General features: G+C 41.4%; 2 protein-coding genes across 3 annotated transcripts in view; one reads left to right on the plus strand and one right to left on the minus strand.

Moving 5' to 3' along the window:
- Window positions 1-4,316, minus strand: part of LOC113053281 (plakophilin-4-like) — a 63,041-nt gene extending 58,725 nt beyond the window's left edge. Inside the window, exon 1 of the mRNA XM_026218184.1 lies at window positions 4,165-4,316. The gene's annotated coding sequence lies outside the window, so the exon portion shown is untranslated. The remainder of the gene's footprint in view (window positions 1-4,164) is intronic.
- A 130-nt stretch (window positions 4,317-4,446) lies between these two features.
- LOC113053282 (coiled-coil domain-containing protein 148) overlaps window positions 4,447-24,934 on the plus strand; it is a 120,689-nt gene continuing 100,201 nt past the window's right edge. For both annotated transcript variants that reach the window (XM_026218189.1, XM_026218190.1), the window contains exons 1-3: window positions 4,447-4,663; window positions 7,041-7,095; window positions 7,382-7,503. In XM_026218189.1, the coding sequence (XP_026073974.1) occupies window positions 7,041-7,095; window positions 7,382-7,503 (177 nt within the window). In that variant the 5' untranslated portion in view covers window positions 4,447-4,663. The remainder of the gene's footprint in view (window positions 4,664-7,040; window positions 7,096-7,381; window positions 7,504-24,934) is intronic.

The following is a 24,934-nucleotide window of genomic DNA, read 5'->3' on the forward strand; positions in this document are numbered from 1 at the left end:
TTACAGAGAACCATTCAACTGTACTTATATTGGTACAGGCTACTGAAATGTTGGTATATTGTGACAACAGAAATCTGTGGAATGGGAGGCACTGTTAAAATATAGATTTACTCTTGACTCTTAAAATGGATAAATATAGCACAATTCTGATGATACACGGTGATACTGGTATAACCGGTGTTGTCACATGTCGATTAACCGATGGGAAAATTTCCTCACCGTCAACACCTCACAGTGAACTCCAAAAAGAAAGAGACAGCAGTATTAATGTTACTATTTGATCATTAAATCCCTTCCTAGAAAAGATACTGAGAAAAGCAGGAATATATTACACATCTCAGAATGAATTCTTCTGGTCTATTACTTGTGGTTGGCCTCATGGAAAAAGAGTCTCTATATGGTACACCCTTAAACTTAAACAGCCTTTTGAAAACACAGGCTACAGTAACAGTAAAAGGAAGACACAGAGAAATGGCAAATGGAGTGCAGAGTGCGCCTCGAGCTATGTTTCACGTACATGTACAAAAATCAGTACACACATGCAACACACCAATACCTACGAAAAAGTCTCTGGGTACGAAATCTGAATTCCAACAGGAAGTCGGTTATTTCAAATTCTCTCTGCAAAAATAGTGTTGTTTTTGCCAATTTCAATTTCCATCTCACTCAAACATGCTCACTCTCAGTCTCTCAGCACAGTGCTACTCTTACTCTAATATCAGATAATTTAATAAGTGATTACCCAATTAAGATATTACCCTTTTTTTTTTCTTTTTACATAGAATCCATGAGCCTACTTGCCCCGGTATTCACAACCCAAGAAGATGTGATGTGGATGAGGATTTGAGATTTGGATTTCCTCAGAAAAATGAAGTTTTATTCAGCAGAGATCATAAACATGAGTAAGTCTCTTTTTATTTATTTATATATGTTTACTAGCTTTCACATAACGCGTAAACATTTGACTAGTTAGACTTTTTCCAAACTATAATTCCAGACTAAATGTATAATCCAGTGAAAGATTATGAAATTTCAATAACAATAAACACTACTACTGTAGGTAAGGGATGTCTATTGTCATTTAGGGGTGTGCCGGTTTCAGAATTGGTGATGACGGTTATGACGTGAGTCAAATGTGACGGTTCATAACATAACCATCATTGGATCTGCCGTAGAGTCAATTGGTTGTTCTTGGAGATAGCGGGGTTAACTCCGTGTCAGCGCGCGCTCTGATCGGTAAAGGGGCGGAGATTTCAGACCTCCGTTTATTAAGGAGATCTGTCACAAAACTCATCATCCGCGCCAATGTTTTTTGAGCAAATTTCAAAGCCGCACTCGCCCGCCATCCGCTGATTGTTTTGCGGTCTATGGCGATGCAATGCTTTGCTACGGAAGTTCTAAGCGGCCATGCATTATAATTTTTTTCCCTTTTTGTTTTCTCATTATAACGACTTAATTTTCTCGTTATCTCAACATAACGAAAGTCGTTTTCTCGTTATAACGACTTATTTTTCTCGTTATCTCGACATAACGAAGTTTGTTTTCTCATTATAACGACTTATTTTTCTCGTTATCTCGACATAACGAAAGTTTGTTTTCTCGTTATAACGACATGACAGTTTTACTGTTGCTATAGTAACGAACTCAACTTTGACAGGCATCTGATGGACAACCATGCAGGCACTCTTACTGTAGCCTATATTTCAGCAAATTTAGCTTCGCCTAGGTAATAACGTCTACAATACTGTATATAAATAAAGGCTGATCAATCACTGTTGATTTTTCCAGAGACAGTACAACGAACGTTTTGTTTTTGTAATTAACGTTTAAATGGCAACACCGCGAAATTAGAGCTGCTTGGATTAAACTCACTTTTCATTTTCCCTTTATTTGAAATAAAATTATATATAATTTGTAGTACTCATTATATGATGTGGCAGATATCATGTGTGTTACAAGCTTCTGTATGAAAAGAGCATCCATGTGTAGGACTACGTGTAGTGTGTGTGTGTGTGTGTGTGTGTAGAAAAAAAACGATTACAACATTATAGAACAAAACTGAATTAATTTAGCCTATGGATTTTACATACATCACATTTCTCATCAATATGGTTAACAATAAAGATTAGTAATAAGGAAAAGAAGCACATCAGCCTGCATCGTTAAATCCCGTCCTACTGTAGATAAACAGAATACAGTGACGTCAACCTTGGTTTTGATAAGCAGTTATTTTATGACACAGAACGCGTTGGTGAAACTCATGCATCTAGCAGGAACTTAATACACAAAATATTCATATTGATTTAAGCATTTAACATTTATGAATTAATTGTCAGTAATGAAGACTGCACAAATTATAGCGATCATGAGGAAGGTCCGCGTAAAGTAAAGTGGATAGTGTACAACGCCCCATCAGTTATATTCAGGTCTATAGTGCCACCTGCTGGCGCAGTTTTGTAACTTCTTAGAGAAAATTAAGTCGTTATAACGAGAAAACGAACTTTGTTATGTCGAGAAAACGAGAAAATGAAGTTGTTATAACGAGAAAACGAACTTCGTAATGTTGAGAAAACGAGAAAATTAAGTAGTTATAACGAGAAAACAAGAAGAAAAAATATTATAATGCATATATACATTATATACTAACCGTCACACCCAACCTTACCTACTTATTTTTTATTCTTGTATTATGTGTTTTTTGTTCTGTTGCTGTCATTCTGTTGCACTGCAGAGCTTCTGTCACGAAAACAAATGCTGTTCTTTCAATTTATACCCCAAAAACCTGAAAAATATTCTCAGCTCTTTTCAACATTAATAATAATAATAATAATGATAACAATATATTTCTGATTTGTGACGCATAACATTTTTTTTCTCGAAAACACAATCATGTACATACATGCATTTCACATATTATTATAGCCCAGTTTGTGCTGATTACAGTGAGATTAGACTTTAGCCATTTAGATATTTATAAGCAACTGAAAAAAGCACAAATGTCAGGGTATGACAAAACTTCTCCAGGCCCCCAAAATACCCTTAGACCTATGAAGGGAGCCTAGAAAGCCCTCAGAGAACACCCCCTAATAAAAAGCTGTCACTTATCTTTGTTCAATGAGATCTCACAAAGTTAGATTATAAACACTGAATCTCTACACTGTGCAATAATCTCTTCAAGTGTATGTAATAGCTGTAATAATGAGAAGATTCGCTAGCACATACAACTGAACAACACTCCGGCGCACTGTTGCCAACTATTTTCAATGAAAAGTATCTGAAGCCTGCATGAAAAGTTACTGAATTAAGTCATATGCAAGTGTAGTTTTCACTGTCAGACTGACACCCTTTTAAGTGTCACTATCTGCTCTAGCCTCTCCAGCATTTCTTTAGACTTAGTTGTATAAACGTGGGTCGGTCTGTGGGATGCTAAATGGGTAGCACATGATAAGAGAATCTGGAGTAAGCATCAAACAAGTCACAGGTGGCATACAGGACAGGCTGACCCACACTCTCTAGCTTCTAAAAGCAAAACTTTTTCTGCAGTATATTTTAAGATGAATAAGACTTTTGGACACTTCCTGAACCTATCATCATCTCACATCACAATTATGGACCACGTGACTCATGGTCAATACCAGTGTATAAAAGTACACAAAGTAAGAGTTGTTGTTGTTTTGGGTTTTCTAAACTCCGCCCCCAGGCAGCCTCACATTCTCGGAATTCCTGCTCAGTCCTCACCTGGCCTTACTCACTAACAAACTCCACTCACCTTGATAAAACACATATTTATACCCACTAAACGTGCTCTCTGACTGAGAAATATAAAACAGGGGAGTAACATCTAGCACAGGCTAACGTACACAGAATCGACTCTAGCAGTAAAAGGTCTGAGTGTTGGGTTCGCTTAGATAGATACAGTTACAGGAGACAGACTGGGATAGAATTAATTAAATATCCCCCGCTCATGCACTGAACTCCCTCTCTTACTGTAAAAAAATAGAAAATAAATAAAATCGTAAATTAAAATCAGTTTATAAAACTGTAGTTAAGACTCGTACTTCATTCGCCTAACTTCACAATCCGCATCCAGTTCAAACTTTCAACGTTAAATAAAGTCGCACATCACAGGTTGTCAAAAAAATACGCATAATTCGTCTTCATTACCTTTCGTAGCACTTGTTTAATCCAAGACGATATTTTTAAATATCAAATCACATCGAAAAGAAACATTCTCCTCTGTCGGATCACATTTGTTAGTTCCGTGAATCCACTGCCATACTCCAGGAGCTTGAGAAAACCCTTCTCTCAGCAAGGAAAGTAATGGGAGTTACCAGACAGGTCAGGGTGTTTTTAGACTATGATACCTGATTGGCTGACGTCATGGTTTAGGGGTGGGGTTAGATAAGGGGGATCATTTTGATTGCATGATTTAGAAACAACCCAGCAGTTTGAAAACACCCACGACAAACGCCCACTTTAGCTCTGCAGAGACCTGAGTCTCCCTCTCAGCGTGGAATTTAAGCCTCGCATGCCATTGGCCCACACCATATAACGCGGAAGCTTGGTTGGTCGGCTGTGTTGTTGATTTGGACAATAGGAGAGTAGAAAACGGTGCCCATGGTTACACTGGATACACAACAGCCTTTGCAACTGGATCATAAAGGTAACGATGTTTTTAATATGCTTTTATTCTGTGTGAGGGCTTATGTTTGCTGTTTGAAGTTATTTTGCTCCTTTTTCATAGTTGCCAGTAGTTTTTCAAAATCAAAGAAAGATTTTAAGATGTTTAAAAATAAAAACTTTAGATTTGCATAATTCCAATAAATAAATTCGTTAAATTAATGAATTTACACAACAGTTAATACTATCAGTTGAACACTGTTTGTGTAAAGCTATTCAGAGAAAATCTCACTGTAAAACAGTAGTTGATATTAGTTCATTCAGACGATCGAAACGGATACAAACAATCATAGCCTTGTTTGCAGCTGTTCTCTTCAATTTTTTTATTGAACAAACATAACAGCAAATACAGTTTAATCGACAATATATATATATATATATATATATATATATATATATATATATATATATATATATATATATATATATATAATTATAAACAGTAGACAAAGAGCAAGTAAAGTAAAAAGCAAGTAAAATAGACAAAAGTAAAAAAAAAAAAAATACATTTACAAAATAATACTAATAATTGATAATTGATAATAATTGATAATAATTGCGCCAGGGGTAACATATCCTTTAAATACATTTTAGAGAGATAGACATGCCTCGAGTCCCTTTTGTTTACATTATAAAAATAAAAAAATCATAAATATTATACTTTGTGCATAATTTGTAATCTTCAAATAATCACGTCTCGTTAAGTGCAGTTCTTCTTATTTTAATTTAATTTAATTTTTCATTTTAACCTTTATTTAACTAGGAAAGTCACATTTAGGTTAAAACCTCTTTTACAAGTGAGACCTAGTCAAGACAGGGTCAGATAGCAGGATTAAACAAATAACAAACCACAGACAAAACCAACATCATCAATAGATACAACAAAGAATACAGCAGCATAAACAATTAGGCAATATCTAATACCCTATATAATACTGTTCACAGAAACAACATTAAAATCATATTAATAATACATTTAAGTGGAAGAGTAATTATCAAAACATCTGCACTTAGCAATGACCAATTCTTTTATTCTTTGTTTAAAATCACCTAAAGAGATGAGGGATTGTAGTTTAAGTTTAGTCTGCAATTCATTCCAGGACCAGGGGCCATAATAGAACAGGCTTAGCTTTCCAACCTCTGTTCTAATAACCGGTACTTTAAACTGTAACCAGTTATATGACCTGAGATTGTAGGAGCTTTGGAATGATAAAAATTTCCTATATAAATATTTTGGAAGTTTTCCTAAAATAACTAATTAAAATATACCAATGTTCAAGCCTGCTTAAATGCAGAGATGACCATCCTACCAAACTGTAAAGTAAACAATGATGTGTCCTAAAACTAGAATTTGTGATGAATCTGAGAGCAGAGTGATAATGGGGGTCAAGTTTGGACAAGGTGGACAGAGAGGCAAATCTATAAATAGTATCCCCATAATCAATCTGTGACAGAAAAAGGCTAACAACTAAACGTTTTCTTGAAGCCAAGGAAAAACAGGACTTTAGTCTATACAGAAAACCCAATGTGAATTTTAATTTCTTTGCAAGAAAATCAACATGATATTTAAAGTTGAGGTTTTTATCCATCCAAAATCCCAGATATTTGTAATTATCTACAGACTGGATTCAAATTCCATCTAGTGACTTGATGGAGAAAGATGGTAGCTTTGTTCGCCCAGTTTGAAAGACCATGACTTTAGTTTTATGTTGGTTTAACAACAGCTTAAAATCTAGAAGGGCATGTTGCAGGGTATTGAAGTCTGCCTGTAGATTTGAAAAAGCTAAATTAGCTGTGGGGGGGGCACAGGAATACAGAATTGCATCATCTGCATAAAGGTGATATTTACAAAAATTAAGATTATCACAAACATTATTAATATAAACTAGGAAAAGCAGGGGACCCAAAACAGAACCCTGTGGAACACCCTTAGTTACAAGGCTGGGTTTGACAAATCACCAGTTACGTCACATTTATTTACACAGTGCTTTATTCAATGCATATTGTTTCAAAACAACTTCACACTGATAAACAGGAAAATAACAGTGCTGATAAAATCAACCATTTAGACACGACTTCAATTTTAGATGTAGCATCGACAATAGTGCCATTATTCAGCTGTTTCATTTCAGTTTAGTGACTCAATATTACAAAGTCCATTAATTATAATGCAGTTGTATTCAGCTCAAATCTGTTCAATGTTGATTCGATCCAGTTTAGAAAGCGTCGTTGTTGCAAATCTAGCTCTGTTCGAAAATATTACTGGATATTAATTATATTTAAAACTGTCAAATACATTGCATTGATTTTACATTCATAAAAGTCCTACATTTGTAATCATATTTACATTTTATTCACAGATGAATAGCAGAGATTTGTGTTCTTCCATCACAAACCACTGCTCTAAAGACACAGGTAGGCAGCAGTGATCAGACTTTCATTTTATCCAGAAAAAGATCCGTCAGCACCAGCTGTCATTCATTCCCCTCAACAACTTTGACCTGCAGAAATAATGTGTATCTATATCTATAATCACTTCTGTACAGAAATTCTTGAATTCTACAGTTTAGAGTTATTCTGTATACAGACTATGAATATAAAATCTGATATAAACTTTGTATTGACTGACATTTAATTGACTAATTTAACCATGTTTTAATTACATGCACAGTCCTTTGAATTACTTTTTTTTATTACCTAGAAAAGTTGCTTCAAAGAAAACAAGTGGGTCTGGGACACTCAAAATGTAAAGTGATCCAATATGAGCAACTACGGGACATGGTAGAGGCCAAACGCCTTTCCTCCCAGCTCTCTCAACAGAAGGTAATTAATGTGTTGTATACCCAATGTCATGTTTTTGTTACGGTGCAGGAAGAAAGTATTTTTTCACTAGTTTTGCATTTTCTTTGCAGACATTTTCTTTGATCATTTATCTCCTATAAAACCCTTTACTTATTTATTTATTTTTTTGGCAAATAGATAATTAAAATATGTGGTAAATAATTTATTCAGAATTAATGGATTGTGTTGGTCCAGCAATCATTCTTTATGATAATAAATCTTAACCTTTTGGAGTCAGTGAAGGTTCAGTTCAATTCAAGTTTATTCGTATAGTGCATTTGACGATACAAATCATTGCAAAGCAACTTTACAGAAAATTAAGTTTCTACAATATTTAGTAGTAGCTTATCAGTGGTGACTGTCAGTTTATGTGCGTATGACAGAAATGTACAGAAAAACCAATTAAAGACGTAATCAAACAGATGATGAGCACTGTTAACAGCAGTTATTTTATGATGCAATCAAACTTATAGCAATATTTGTTAGTTCTGTATGTTGTTTCAGGGTTAGCATCATCTGAGGTCCTCTAAAGGGTTGGCATCATCTCTTCTCAGGTGTTCTGGAGCTTGTGTAAATGTGCCAAAACAGAGAAACAAATAGAGACAAAATTAGCGTAGCTGCTGTTCCAACCAAGTAAAATTAATTAGTTTTACCCAAGCTAAAGAATAATAATGCACATTTGATCAGACATAACTGCTGTCCAAAATTATGAGATGCATTATTTGAATGCTTGTGTAGAAAGGAAGAGATAGGATCCAAAAATGCAATGAAAGAGTTTATTGAGAGAGTGGAGACACAAGTCTCTTCAAACGGGAACTCAGGAAGTTGCAGGTTATGCAGAAATTAATAGTCTCTTTAAACTTAAACACAGGCAGATTGCAAAAGGACAAAGGAAAGGTTACAGGGCGGTCTCTGAAGGGGGTCCCTTTATGAACGGGTCAGTGGCTCTCTCGCGACTCTTGTGAGTGGCTGGTATGCAGCAGGAAAATGGTGAAACGGATCAGCGAGAAGGTAACTAACGAGGCACAGCTGAAGAGGGAAAGGGAAATAATGAGGTAGTAATCAGCGGAGGGAGGAAAAAGGAAAGGAAAAGCCAGAGAGAAGAACCAGACTCATAACGGCTCCGGAGGAAATCATCAATGAGAAAGCGATCCAGGACGTCCCGGGAGGGAACCCAGCTTCTCTCCCCAGGACCGTAACCCTTCCAATCCACTAGAAATTGATGGCCACGACCGCGACGACGCATATCAAGAATCTTGCGTACAGTGTAGTTGACGTGCCTGCGGCCTGAATAGGAGGAATGGAAACACGAGAAGGAACGTGTACAACTGACTTTATGCAGGAAACGTGAAAAACCGTGTGAATCCGCCGGAGCTTAGGGGGTAGCCTCAATTTTACCGTGACAGGATTGATGACCTTGGAAATCTGAAAAGGTCCGATAAAGCGGGGAGCTAATTTGCGAGACGGTGCCTGAGCGCTTTACGAGTTCATGATCCCCCACATCGTAATTACGTTCTGCAGGCGAGAGGCGGCAAGAAAAAAACGTGCGGCCCCAACGCCTGTCTCCGACGCATCAACCTCGACGATGAACTGTTTGGATACATCAGGAGTCGTGAGAATAGGCGCTGAAGTAAATAAATGTTTTAAACGATCAAAAGCCTGCTGAGCAGACTCTGTCCACCTAAAACTTGACTTGACCGACGTGAGAGCAGTGAGAGGCACGGCTATTTGGCTAAAATTACGTATAAAGCGCCGATAGAAATTGGCGAACCCCAGAAAACGCTGTATCGCGACTCGAGACTCTGGAATGGGCCACTCGGCAACGGCTTGTACCTTAACGGGATCCATGCTTATTCCCCCCGCCGAGATTACGGAACCGAGAAAGGTAACGGAGTGGGCGTGAAACATGCATTTATCGGCTTTTACGAGCAGACGGTTCTCTAGGAGGCGCTGGAGAACACGGCGAACATGTTGGACATGAACCTGGAGAGACGGTGAGAAAATTAGAATATCGTCTAAATAAATGAAGACAAAAACATTTAGCATATCTCTCAGTACATTGTTGACTAATGCCTGAAAGACTGCAGGTGCGTTTACAAGGCCGAATGGAAGAACCCGATGTTCAAAATGCCCAAGTGGGGTGTAGCAGAAATGAGTCAAACCAGACAAATCAAAGAGTCTATCAGAGCTGTGTGCATTGAAATGAGAGCCAAACTCCTCAGGAAGTCATAAATCAGTTCTAGTGCCACAAGAACCAAGCAAGATAACCAACCAACCAACTTGTTCACACAACAGCTTTCAACATGAACACCACTAGAGCATTTATTTACAATTTCAATTCGAAGAAGAGATTGTCAAATTTGTTGTTCATAATTGAAATGCAACGCTGGACATCACATGGAAACCCATGAGAGTACTGCACAAGTCCGATTGACTTCCCCCCCCACACCTAGTGAAACCAGACTGAAATTCCTAAGGGGGAAGGGCTTTAAACCTTTGTCTTCACAGAAAAGTCCCTTTGCCAGAGAATGGCAAAGAAACTGCTTTTTATACATTATATATGGACCAGAATGAACTCAAAAAGACTTGTAAATGAATCGTTCCATTGCTTAACTCCATATTAATTTATGTGTAACCCACACATTTGACTATCATGTATAATCACTTATTGTGTATGTCTTTTGATAACTATAAGATACATAGTCATGTCTAGTATTGACATAATCGAATTTTCTTGCTTGATATTGTCCTGACAATCATTTATTTGTAAAATATATCATAATCATGTTATAGGAATCATGTCCAAAATTAGACCCTGTGAGGCAAGAACCACATGCTTGGTAAGATAAACAAATGATTTATGATACCCCAGACTCAAGACCATATCTGATTGGTCAAGGCAACATTTGAGGGGTGGCCCACAAGGAAGTTTTAAATACTTTGGACCCCTGAAATTTTGCTTTTAGTCTGCTTTTAGTCTGCTTTTAGTCTAGCATTGCTTGTGCTATCAGTCATGCGGGCTTTTAGTCTGCTTTTAGTTCTAGCATTGCTTGTGCTATCAGTCATGCCTTGCTTTTAGTCTGCTTTTAGTCCCTAGTTGCTTCTATTAGCCATGTCGGCTTTTAGTCTGCTTTTAGTTCCAGCCTTGCTCGTGCTATCAGTCATGCTATTAGTCATGCCTGCTCTTAGCTTTTAGCTTGTAGCTTTGCTACCTAGCTTTAGCTTGTAGCATCTAGCCATGCGGTTAGTCATCATTGTTCTTTGAGCGCGGTTCCAGCGTGCCTGCCTGCTGCTAATATGCCACAATGAGAAGGAACACAACCTAGTCTCGTCAAACTTTATTTCTTTTCTTTTCCGTTTGAGAGTTTCGTGTTCTGAGTTAAGTTTTGTAACGTCGAGTCTCCGACGCCTGACCTCGGATGCCCGTTCAACTTCGACCAGCGCACACGACTCTCCAGCTTCAGCCAACGCCCAAGCACGGGCTCCCCAAGACGTCACTTCAGCCAACTGAACTTCCAGCCAATCAGCGACACCGGGATACCCCTTTCAACGGGAGTCCCTTTCACAGCAAACGAAGGCAACGTATTCCCAGATATTTGTTGTGCTGGTGTATCTAATATAATTTTAACCCCATTGAAGAACTCAATGCGAGCGCTAATTACGTGATTGATGGTTGTTCATGTCTATGCAATTTAACGTATTGCTGTTAACTTGGGATTCCATATTTCCATTCTCTTAAACTCATCTTTCCCTAACTTTCGACCTCACTGCAACTTGTGTGAATGTATGTGTGCGTGCGTTTATGTGTTAGATTAGTTTATATGTCTTAGATTTATCTAATAAAGCCTTATTCATATTGAAAAGAGAAGTATCTTGTGTTTTGTGCTTACAAGTTAATGTCTTAAACTGCCGATCTTGTTACTGTGCTAATTGATAGTGGTTTCACTATAGTTTGGATATTAGTATCCAGCGCAGATTTGATGTTAAACGGCTCGTTCACTGAACCGCAGGCGCGTCTCCGTGAACAGCCGTGAAACAGTGATTCTGTTCAAATTCCCTTTAAAATCTTAAATGATTCCCTTTGAGCTAAATTGACCTGTTTCCCTTACAGGGGTATTGAAAGCAGTCTTCCATTCGTCCCCTTCCTTAATGCGGATCAAATGATACTCGTTACGCAAATCTAACTTAGTGAAGACCCTCGCTCCCTGTAAAAGCTCAAACGCTGATGCCATAAGCGGCAAAGGATAACGATTTTTAATGGTAATCATGTTAAGCCCCCGGTAATCGATGCAGGGTCGTAGAGAGCCGTCTTTCTTCTTCACAAAAAAAAAACCCCGCACCTGCAGGGGAAGAAGAGGCGACAATGGTTCCTGCGGCTAACGAATCTGACATATAACTCTCAAGTACTTTGCACTTAGGACCAGATAGAGAATACAAACTGCCACAAGGGGGCGAAGTACCGGGTAACAAATCAATACTGCAATCATAGGGGCGGTGAGGGGGGAGAGAAGCGGCCCGGGACCGACTAAAGACCGCCCTCAGATCATGATACTCCTCCGGAACCCCAGTCAAATCGGCTGGCTCCTCCTGAAAAACAGAGACAGAGGAGACAGAAGGGTCAGCGGATAACAGACAATTGACATGACAAGACAGGCTCCAGGAAAGAATACAATTAGTAGACCAATCGAAGTGGGGATTGTGTCTCACTAGCCAGGGGTGTCCTAGAATTACCGGGGAGTAAGGAGAGTGAAACACTAAGAAGGAAAGAGTCTCATGATGGTTACCTGAAACAGTTAGAGTTAACGGGATAGACTGAAGATCAATACTGGGCAGGGGGCTGCCATCTAAGGCAAAAAGGGGTGTGGTCTGTTTACGGCTCCTCAAAGGAATACCTTGTTTACGAGCCCAAGCTTCATCAAGGAAATTCTCCTCTGCGCCTGAGTCTATTAAAGCCTTGCATGAAACGGTGGTACCAGCCCAGCTTAAGGTGATTGAAACGGTTGTGCAGGACGTGGACGAGGAGGTCCAGGAAGTTGCGCTCGCCAGTACCCCCTCTTCTACTGGCAAGCGTTGGCTTTTACGGGGCAGTTCAAAACAAAGTGGTTGGCCGCTCCGCAGTACAGGCAGAGTCGATGGACTAGGCGCCGTTCTCTCTCCTTTGCAGATGCATTGACTCTGGAACAGGACTGGAGAGGGGAGGAGACGGCGCTGCAGCCGTAGAAGTGGAGGTGGAGTCAGCGCCTCTGACGCGGCGACGTAGTTTGAATCTCTTCTCCACGCGGATAGCGAGATCAATGAGTGGACCGAGACTCGTAGGCAGCACGCGGGCTATGACTTCATCCTTGACATGAGCACTAAGTCCCTCCAGAAAGTGTGCCGCAAGGGCTGTTTCGTTCCAGCCGCAGGTGGTCGAGAGAGTACGGAACTCTATGGAGTAATCCACCATGGATCGCCCTCCCTGACGGAGTGAGGAAAGCAGGCAGGAGGCCTCCTCACCATGGGCCGAACGGTCGAATACCCGTAACATCTCCTCCTTGAAAATATCGAAGCGCATGGTATATTCCGCCCTTGCCTCCCACGCTGCTGCTCCCCAATTGCAGGCACGGCCAGTCAGAAGTGAAATGACATATGCAACCCGGGCTTGTTCATCGGCATAGGTGACTGGTTGGAGGGAAAAAAACCACCTCACATTGTGTGAGGAACGGACGACATTGGGTGGGCTCTCCACTATAGCACGGGGGATTATTCACACGCGGCTCCTGTATGTCAGGCGACCCTGGAGGGCGCGGTGGATCTCTCCGGAGCAACTGAACCTGGGTGGACAAATCAGATAGCTGAGCGGATAGCTGAGTAAGTTCCTCATCATGTCTTCCTAACATTGCACCTTGCAGTTCAACAGCCGTGTGAATGGTTCTCTCCTTTGCTGGATCCATCAGTGGCCGAATTATTCTGTATTAAGGAAGAGATAGGATCCAAAAATGCAATGAAAGAGTTTATTGAGAGAGCGGAGACACAAGTATCTTCAAACGGGAACTCAGGAAGTTGCAGGTTATGCAGAAATGAATAGTCTCTTTAAATTTCAACACAGGCAGATTGCAAAAGGACAAAGGAAAGGTTACAGGGCGGTCTCTGAAGGGGGTCCCTTTATGAACGGGTCAGTGGCTCTCTCGCGACTCTTGTGAGTGGCTGGTATACAGCAGGAAAACAGGGAGACTGGTAGCGGAACTTAGACCTCTCGTCCCTACGTACTGCGTGGCTGGAATGCACAGAGCGCAGCTCAGGGAGATCGTCGACAGGAGAAGGGCTGGACACAGTAGAAGAGAGGTTAATAGGTAGTGATGTGGTTTAGCTGACCTGAACCAGACTGTGACAGGACTGTGACACGACGAGACGGGTACAGCAGGGTTTGTAGATAGCTACCAGCATCATACACTGACGAAATAATCCGGCAACTGGCAAGAAAGCAGAGGACATTAAATAGCAAGCGGGTTAGAGGGGGGGAACAGGTGAAACGGATCAGCGAGAAGGTAACTAACGAGGCACAGCTGAAGAGGGAAAGGGAAAGAATGAGGTAGTAATCAGCGGAGGGAGGATAAAGGAAAGGAAAAGCCAGAGAAAAGCACCAGACTCATAACAGCTTGGTGAAAGAGGTGTGTTTTTAATCTAGATTTAAATAGAGAGAGTGTGTCCAAACCCCGAACATTAACAGGAAGGCTATTCCAGAGTTTGGGATCCAAATGCAAAAAAGCTCTACCTCCTTTATTTTGTGACCTTAGGGAGCGTGATGGATTGTAGCGAACCTAATAGGTAGCCAGTACAAGAGAATGTAAAATTGGGGTAATATGATCATATTTTCTTGACTTGGAAATGACTCTAGCTGCTGCATTTTGGACTACCTGTAGCTTGTTTATTGAAGATGCAGGACAAGCACCGAGAAGTGCATTACAATAGTCCAGTTTAGCGATCATAAATGCATTAACTAGCTTTTCTGCATCAGAAACAGTTAACATATTTTGGTAACACTTTAGAATACTGTTTCTTACTACATAACTAATAAGGAATTATTGAAGAACTGACAGGTGATTATTCATTAACACTTAACTCACTACTGTTAACTACTAAGGAAGATGTGTTAACTAATCAGTATGTAATATAACTTTATGACTATTTTAAGAAACAGTTAGCTAATCAATAACTAGTGTATTCTGTCATACCTCCTGAAGAACTACTATTAATTATCTACTAGTTAGGGTTCAAGAAAAATAACTATGAGGTAACTACTAATGAACAGTTTTACACATTACATTGAATTGTGACCCTTTCATATAAATGTTAGTAGCAATAGTAGTAGTAGTATGAAAATGCAATATTAATAAATGCAATTCATTTTATAGAGGTTTTGCCTATGTAGTGAATTGTTTTGTGAGTGTGTTTTGTAAGAAATCAGCTTCCAATAGGAACCCCACCACGACTCAAGTGCCTTGTGATAACTTACCTTAGTTTTTATATGTTATATACAGTACTGTATGTTTGCCTCCTCAGCATATACCACATTATCATTAATTCAGTTTCTGCATGTAAGGCAAAGCCTAAAGAAAAGTGAAAAAATAGGTATCCAATTTGTAATTAATAAAGAATTATAAAATAATTCTGCAGGACTTATTTTGAACCTGAAACATTAGGCCTATTTTAAAGTGAAAATGTTGAGAACCCATTAGTAATTAATAAATAATTATCAGATAATTCTGCAGGAATTACTTAGAATCTGGAACAGTATTCTAAAGTGAAAACATAGGGAACCCATTAGTAATTAACAATTAATGAACTAATAATTCTGCAGGACTTATTTTGAACCTAAAACATTAGACCTATTTTAAAGTGAAAATGTTGAGAACCCATTAGTAATTAATAAAGAAAAAATCAGATAATTTTGCAGAACTTACTTAGAACCTGAAACGGAATTCTAAAGTGAACATATTAGTAAATAATAATAAACTACATAATTTTGACTAAAATCTGTTTATTTCAGATGAGAACATTTCTTTATACAGCACATTTTATTCCATTTTAACATGTATACTACCCACATTTTAACTAATTTAACAAACATTTCACAATCAGTAATCAAAACATTTAGAAGCAAAGAAAATACATATTTCATTTCCATTATAGGCTAATAAGTGGGCTGTAACAAAGTTGCTACCGTAGTAGTACTTTGTACTTGTCCTTTTACTCAAATAATTGTGAAAATGAAGAGGCCTACTTATAATTTTACTGGAGTAATATTTTATTGGGGTATCTGTACTTTTACTCAAGTACTTGATTTGTGGGACACAGCCTGATTATTATAGTGATTATTTGCATATAACTGTTCAGTAGTAGTTATTTCATAGTTATTTTTCTTGAACCTTAACTAGTAGATAATTAATAGTATTTCTTCAGGAGGTATCACAGAATTTATTAGTTACTGATTAGCTAACTGTTACATAACACAATCATAAAATTGTATTACATACTGATTAGTTAACACATCATTTTTAGTTAACACTAGTGAGTTAAGTGTTAATGAATAATCACCTATTAATTCTTCAATAATTCCTTATTAGTTATGTAGTAAGTAAGAAACAGTATTCTAAAGTGTTACTCATATTTCATAGCTTGGCAGTGTTTCTAAGATGCAAGAATGCAGTTTTTGTAATATGGGAAATATGGTTTTGCAAAAGACAAGTTGCTGTATAATATAACACCCTGTTTTTTTACTGTAGAGGAAGAAACAGTACATCCATCTAGTTGCAAATTGTAATCTACGATATTCTGTGTACTGTTTTTTTTTGTTTTTTTTGGTCCATTAAATAATATCTCTGTCTTATCCAAATTTAATATTATTATTGGTTACTCAATCATTTACATTTTTAACACAGCCTGTTAGCTTAGATAATTTAGATGTTTCATCTGGTCTCATTGAGATATATAGCTGAGTATCATCACCATAACAGTGGAAACTTATCCCGCATTTTCTAATAATATTACCAAGGGGCAACATATATATGTCATGGTCTTGTCATGATCCTGTCTCTATCTCTCTCTTTTTCTCTCTCTGTCTCCCCCTGCTGGTTTCTCCCCTCCTGTCTCCCTCGCTCTTCGCTTCTGTGTCACAGCTGACTTCACTTCTCATTAAGATAATTCCCCCTCCACCTGGTTCTCATCTTGCCTTGTTATTTGGGCTACTTCTACCCTCTCGTTCCCGTGTCTCTTTGTCAGATTGTTACTTCCGTATGAGGCTGTTGTCTTTGGCATCTTCACTAGAAGTTGGTCTTGTCCTGTCGTGTCCTGTATTATCGTTGTTGGGTTAGTTAACTGCTATCACTGCCCGTACTTCTCTGTGCTCACCATTTGCACCCCACAGAACCTTACCTGCTGTCCAACGCTGCGACCTCCCCGCTCTGCGAGCTCTCATCTCCGGTTCTCCCTTGAGCCCGGTCTAGCCTCCGCCTCGCCAGCCTGCTGGTCGTTCCAGCCACAGAGGTCACCTGTGTTATTTATACCCAGCCTTCGGGCCTCCCTCGGTTCTCATCGTTTGTACTCCTTGGTTGGATTTACCTGTGGCTTTCCCTTGTTTAATTAAAGACTGTCATTTTGCCCTCGCATTTGAGTCCTCTCTCTTCAATACTCATCACAGAACAATCTGACCAGAATGATGGACTCAGCGAGTGGCAGCCCGTTCCAGACCGCCGTTGAGCATCAGGGCGCCCTCCTCGGGAAGCATGAGGAGGACATCTCAGCTACCCGACACGCCGTCGGTTCTTTGGCCGCCCAGATGTCCGAGCTGTCCAACCAGGTTCACAACCTCCGTCTCCAGCCGTCCGCCTCTCATTGTCCTCCTGTTCAGACGGAGCCTCGCATAAATAATCCTCCGGCCTATTCGGGTGAGCCAACACAGTGCCGCGCTTTCCTTACTCAGTGCGAGGTGGTCTTCTCGCTCCAGCCCGTCACATATGCTAAGGAGAAGGCCAAGGTTGCTTTCGTTCTTTCACTCCTCCACGGGCGGGCTCGCGAGTGGGGAACGGCCAACTGGGAGACTGAGGCGGAGTGCATCTCAAGCTTTGAGCGGTTTAAGGGGGAGATGATCCGGGTCTTCGACCGCTCCGCCTATGGAGAGGAGGCTTCCCGTAGGCTTTCCACACTTCGGCAGTGGAGACGATCCGTGCCGGATTTCTCCATTGAGTTCCGGACCCTCGCTACCACCTGCGGGTGGAACCAACCCGCTCTGACCGCTCGCTACCTGGAGGGCTTGTCTCCAGAGGTGCGGGACGAGGTCCTCGTCCGTGAGATCCCTGCCCGGCTCGACGACCTTATCGACCTGGCCATCCGTGTGGAGAGACGGTTTGATCAACGCCGTCGCGCTCATCGCCTGGAGGAGAGCCTTTTCTCGCCGCCCCGTGTCAGCCCCTCCCACTCTGAACCTGAACCCATGCAGCTGGGTGGCCTGCGTATCTCAGCTAAGGAGCGTCAGAGGAGGATTCATAACCGCCTCTGTATGTACTGTGCTAGTGCCTCTCACTGTGTGTCTTCTTGTCCGGTTAAGGCCAACGCTCGACCAGTAGGAGGAGGGTTACTGGCGAGCGCTACCTCTAAGACTATTCCTTCCACTTCCTGCATGACACTTCCAGCGCATCTCCAGTGGGCGGGGTCGTCAGCCTCCTGTGTGGCCTTGATCGATTCTGGGGCCGAGGGAAACTTTGTGGATGAGAAGTGGGCGCTCCAACAAGGTATTCCGCTCACACCGCTAAGAGACTCCACCCTTTTATTTGCCCTTGATGGCAGCGCCCTACCTAGGGTACAGAAACAGACTATCCCATTAACTCTGACCGTCTCTGGCAACCATAAAGAGACAATTTCCTTTTTTATTTTTTAGTCTCCTTTTACTCCTTTAGTACTGGGGCACCCTTGGTTAGAACTTCACAATCCACACATTGACTGGGCTAAGGGGTCTGTTTTGTCTTGGAAGTTGTCATGTCATGTTAAGTGTTTAGCCTCGGCTGTTCCCCCCGTGTCTTCTGTTTCTGTGTTGCAGGAGGAGACAGGAGACCTGACTGGGGTACCGGAGGAGTATCACAATTTGCGGGGGGTTTTCAGTCGTTCTCGAGCCATGTCTCTTCCGCCCCATCGCCCGTATGACTGCGCTATTGATCTCCGCCCAGGGACCACGCCCCCTCGGGGTAGGCTCTATTCTCTTTCTGCTCCCGAACGGGAGGCTTTAGAGAATTATTTATCTGAGTCCCTCAGCGCCGGCACAATCGTTCCTTCCTCGTCGCCTGCCGGCGCCGGATTCTTTTTTGTTAAGAAGAAAGACGGCTCTTTGCGCCCATGCATAGATTATCGGGGGCTGAACGACATCACTGTAAAGAATCGTTACCCACTGCCGCTGATGTCCTCAGCCTTTGATATCCTGCAGGGGGCAAAAGTCTTTACCAAGCTCGACCTACGTAACGCTTACCATCTCGTACGCATTCGGGAGAGGGACGAGTGGAAGACCGCCTTTAACACGCCCCTCGGCCACTTCGAGTATAAAGTCCTTCCCTTCGGATTGGTTAACGCCCCCGCTGTCTTTCAAGCTTTGATTAATGATGTTCTTCGGGATATGCTCAATTTATTAGTTTTTGTCTATCTCGATGACATTTTGATTTTTTCGCCCTCTCTCCAGATTCACGTGCAGCACGTTCGCCGCGTTCTCCAACGTTTGCTTGAGAATCGACTCTTTGTTAAGGCCGAGAAATGCTCCTTTCATGCTTCGTCTATAACGTTCCTAGGCTCCGTTATCTCAGCAGAGGGGATCAGTATGGATCCCACCAAGGTCCAGGCCGTGCTCGATTGGCCCGTCCCTGATTCTCGTGTCTCGCTACAGCGCTTTCTCGGTTTTGCTAATTTCTATCGCCGCTTTATACGCAACTACAGCCAGGTGGCCGCGCCACTCACCGCCCTCACTTCGGTTAAGTCTCGTTTCGGTTGGTCCGGTTCTGCGCAGGAGGCGTTTGACCGGCTTAAGACCCTTTTTACGTCTGCGCCCATCCTCCTCACTCCAGATAGCTCAAGACAGCTTATCGTTGAGGTCGACGCCTCCGAGGTAGGGGTGGGAGCCGTTCTTTCCCAGCGGTCAGCGTCGGATAATAAGATACACCCTTGCGCGTACTTCTCACACCGCCTCTCCCCCGCGGAACGTAATTACGATGTCGGGAATCGTGAGCTCCTCGCCATCCGCTTGGCATTGGGTGAGTGGCGGCAGTGGTTAGAGGGTTCCCCTGTCCCTTTCATTGTTTTGACTGATCATCGCAATTTAGAATACATTCGCTCCGCCAAGAGATTGAACTCGCGTCAGGCGCGTTGGGCCCTTTTCTTTACGCGTTTTGATTTTGTCATTTCATACCGTCCGGGCTCTAAAAACGGTAAGCCGGACGCGTTGTTCTCGACTTTTCGATCCCTCGACCGGCCGCACCCCCCAAGAGGCGATTATTCCTCCCGGTCGGGTGGTGGGGGCTACGGTCTGGGGAATCGAGAAACAGGTTAAGCGCGCACTCTCTCACGTCGCTACTCCCCGTAACTGCCCTAGGGACAGCCTCTTTGTCCCAGTTCCCACACGATTAGCCGTTCTTCAATGGGCTCATTCCTCTAGACTAGCGGTTCATCCCGGTGTTCGAGGTACTATTGCATTTATCCGCCAGCGTTTCTGGTGGCCCTCTTTAGAACGTGATGCGCGCCGTTTTATCGCCGCCTGCTCTGTTTGTGCCCAGACCAAGGCGGGCAATTCCCCACCTGCTGGTCTTCTCCGGCCGCTACCTGTTCCCTCTCGCCCGTGGTCCCATATCGCTCTCGACTTTATCACCGGTCTGCCTCCCTCGGCCGGCAAGACGGTCATCCTGACGGTAGTCGACCGCTTTTCTAAATCGGCGCACTTCATTCCCCTTACCAAACTGCCCTCTGCTAAGGAGACGGCCCAGATTATGATTGATAATGTGTTTAAGTTTCATGGGTTGCCCACCGATGTCGTGTCCGATAGGGGTCCGCAATTCGCCTCGCAGTTCTGGAGAGAATTTTGCCGTCTCATAGGTGCCACTGCTAGCCTTTCCTCGGGTTTTCACCCACAGACTAATGGCCAGGCCGAGCGAGCCAATCAGGTTGTTGCCCGCATGCTCCGCAGTCTAGCCTTTCGCAATCCCTCGTCTTGGGCCGAACAGCTTTCCTGGGCTGAGTATGCTCATAACTCCCTCCCTTCCTCGGCCTCAGCAGTTCCCCGCTGGAGCGCCGGGAGGCGCTCTTTGAGGAGAGAGTACTGTCATGGTCTTGTCATGATCCTGTCTCTATCTCTCTCTTTTTCTCTCTCTGTCTCCCCCTGCTGGTTTCTCCCCTCCTGTCTCCCTCGCTCTTCGCTTCTGTGTCACAGCTGACTTCACTTCTCATTAAGATAATTCCCCCTCCACCTGGTTCTCATCTTGCCTTGTTATTTGGGCTACTTCTACCCTCTCGTTCTCGTGTCTCTTTGTCAGATTGTTACTTCCGTATGAGGCTGTTGTCTTTGGCATCTTCACTAGAAGTTGGTCTTGTCCTGTCGTGTCCTGTATTATCGTTGTTGGGTTAGTTAACTGCTATCACTGCCCGTACTTCTCTGTGCTCACCATTTGCACCCCACAGAACCTTACCTGCTGTCCAACGCTGCGACCTCCCCGCTCTGCGAGCTCTCATCTCCGGTTCTCCCTTGAGCCCGGTCTAGCCTCCGCCTCGCCAGCCTGCTGGTCGTTCCAGCCACAGAGGTCACCTGTGTTATTTATACCCAGCCTTCGGGCCTCCCTCGGTTCTCATCGTTTGTACTCCTTGGTTGGATTTACCTGTGGCTTTCCCTTGTTTAATTAAAGACTGTCATTTTGCCCTCGCATTTGAGTCCTCTCTCTTCAATACTCATCACAATATATTGAAAATAGCTGAGGACCTAGGACAGACCCTTGTGGCACTCCATATTTTACTGGTGATAAATGGGATGACTCCCCATTTAAACAAACAAACAAACAAAGCGGTAACGATCGGACAGGTAGGGTCTAAACCATCTTAAAGCCAGATATTTATTTTTTATTTTTTTGCAGGAAGGAGCACAATTGAGCAGACACAACTTTTCAAAAAATTTTAGACATAAATGTAAGATTTGAAATGGGCCTATAATTTGCCAGTTCACTAGGATCTAGTTGTGGTTTCTTAATAAGAGGCTTAATAACCACCATCTTGAATGGTTTTGGGACGTGACCTAAAGATAACGACGTGTTAATAATATTCAGAAGTGGTTCTTTGGCTACAGGTAGAATTAGAATCAGGTGGCGTCTGGTAATTTGTTAATTTAGCCACTGTGCTAAATTAAAACCTTGGATTGTTTGGTTATTTTCTATGAGTTTGTGGATATTCTCGGCCTTGGCAATTTTTAGGCCCTGTCTATAGCTGGACATACTGTTTTTCCACTAAAAACTTCCAAGTTAGTTTTTCTCCATTTGCGCTCAAGACTATGAGTTTCTTTCTTGAGAGAGTGAATATTAGTGTTATACCATGGCTCAGTATGTTTTTCTCTAACCTTTTTCAATTTGATGGGGGCAGCAGCTTCTAATGTATTAGAGGAAATAGTGCCCATGTTGCCAGTCATTTCATCTAGTTCATGTGTATTTTTGGGTACACATAGCAGTTGAGATAGATCAGGCAGGTTATTTGCGAATCTATCTTTGGTGGCTAGAACAGTAGTTCTGCCCAGACGGTAACGCTGAGACATATGGTTATTATCAGTGATACGCAGCATACACAATACAAAGAAAAAGTCAGTAACATCATCACTTTGAGGTACGATATCTATATCAGTAAGAACAATTCCATGCGATATAATTAAATCTAGTATATGATTAAAACGATGAGTGGGCCCGGTGACATTTTGCTTGACTCCAAAGGGTTTATTAGGTCAGTAAACGCAAGTCATGCATCATTTGTATTATCAAAGTGAATGTTAAAATCTCAAACAATTAGCACTTTATCAACGATAAACGAATAGGTCTGAGAGGAAATCTGCAAATTCTTTTAAAAATTCTGTATACGGCCCTGGTGGTCTATACACAGTAGCCAGAGCAAGAGATACAATAGATTTCTTTTGCATGTCTGACAGTGTAACATTTAGCAGAAGTATTTCAAATGAGTTAAACCTGTATCCTGTTTTCTGGGTAACATTGAGAAAATCACTATATATTGTTGCAACACCTCTGCCACGACCAGTCTGACGGGGCTCATGCTTATAACAGTAGTTTGGTGGAGTAGACTCATTTCGACCAATATAATCATTTGGTTTTAGCCAGGTTTCAGTCAAGCAGAGTATATCAAAACTATTATCTGTGATAATTTAATTTACAATAACTGCTTTGGGTGTGAGTGATGTAATGTTTATGTTCTACTTGCTACATTAAATTTATTTTTTGACCTCACTATTCGGGAACAGACACAGATTTAAAACACAGTGCAAGTACTTCTATCATTTAAGTGGGTAAAACAAAAGCCATCATGGCAGTTATTTGAGAATTGGCTTACTAGCCACATGGAGCGTAGCGTCCTGGAGATTTTATTCCACAATATTCTGCTTCGACTCTGCTGGGGTGAAGGCCATCAGCGCGAAAGAGCCTAGGACGCTCCCAGAAAAGATTCCAATTATTAACAAAGAGCAGTTTCTGTTCTTTACACTATGACAATAAGAAATCAAAATAAACCTAGTGAAAACAACATGATATAGGATATATTCACACATTATAGGAACGGAAATTATGGTTTATAAAATAGATTTTAAGATAAAAAATAAACGATAAATAATTAATGTGAGTTCAAACTCAAGACACACTGCAGCAACAAACAGGAAGTGATAAAATCAGAATCAGAATGTGCTGTGAACTTTAAAAGTAACTTAAAATTAATGATTTTGAATTAACGATTGAATTAACGATAAGAGTAAGACATAAGAAAAAGTGTGGAAGAAAAAGATGCACAACCAACCGAGAGAACTGCAGCATTATGAGGATTGTCAAGCAAACTCGATTCAAGAATTTGATTGAACTTCACAAGGAATGGACCGAGGCTGGGGTCAAGACATCAGGAGACACCACACACAGACATGTCAAGGAATTTGCTGAACCACAGACAACGTCAGAGGCGTCTTACCTGGGCTAAGAAGAAGTAGAACAGGACTGTTGCCCAGTGGTCTAAAGTCCTATTTCAGATGAGAGCAAAATTTTGTATTTCATTTGGAAACCAAGGTCCTAGATTTTGGAGGAAGGGTGAAGAAGCTCATAACCCAAGTTACTTAAGCTTAGTGTTAAGTTTCCAAAGCCTGTGAAGATTTGGGGTGCAATATCATCTTTTGGTGTTGGTCCATTGTGTTTTTTGAAAACCAAAGTCGCTGCATCCGTTTACCAAGAAAGGATTTGGCACCTGCCCACACTTCCAAAAGCACCAAAAGTTGGTTAAACGTCCATGTTGTTGGTGTGCTTGACTGGACAGCAAACAAGGCAGATGAGCTGAAAGCCACTGTCAAAGAAACCTGGGCTTCCATACCACCTCAGCAGTGCCACAAACTGATTACCTCCATGCCATGACGAATTGAGGCAGTAATTAAAGCAAAATGAGCTTATTATAAGTATTGAGTACATGTACAGTAAAAGAACATACTTTCCAGAAGGCCAACAATTCACTAAAAATGTTTATCATTGGTCTTAAGAAGTATTCTGATTTGTTGAGATAGTGAATTGGTGGGTTCTTCTTAAATGTGAGCCAAAATCATCACAATTAAAATAACCAAAGACTTAAACTACTTTAGTCTGTGTGCATTGACTTCATTTATTGCACAAGTTTCACAATTTGAGTTGAATTACTGAAATAAACTTTTCCTTGACATTCTAATTTTTTGAGATGCACTTGTATATAATAATCTCATTGGCTAATATGGTCATAGTTCCTGGTTCTAGTAAGAACTAGCTGCTGCATTTTGTACCAGTTGGAGTTTGTTTATTAAGCATGCAGAACAACCACCCAATAAAGGATTAAAATATTTTAACCTTGAGGTCATTGGGGCTCCTCAGAGTGAGTGCTCAATAATAGGCCTTAAGAATGAAGGAAGAACCATCACACTCATGCCTCAGGGGAAACAGTTTACCCAGATGACTCAAAGAGAGGAGAGATTAACTGGTTCAACCATAATAACAGGGAAATGTATAACAGGTTGTCGGGCCAACTATGGACTTCCCTATCATGACTGCAGAGCGGGATTCCAAGAGCAGAGTTACTCAACTCAACAAGAAGAGAACTCAAGCTCAGTACATGTGCAGAATGTTCACATGGAGCTTAGATATAAGGA

This window comes from Carassius auratus, chromosome 34, assembly GCF_003368295.1.
Source record: "Carassius auratus strain Wakin chromosome 34, ASM336829v1, whole genome shotgun sequence".
Lineage (NCBI taxonomy): Eukaryota > Metazoa > Chordata > Actinopteri > Cypriniformes > Cyprinidae > Carassius > Carassius auratus.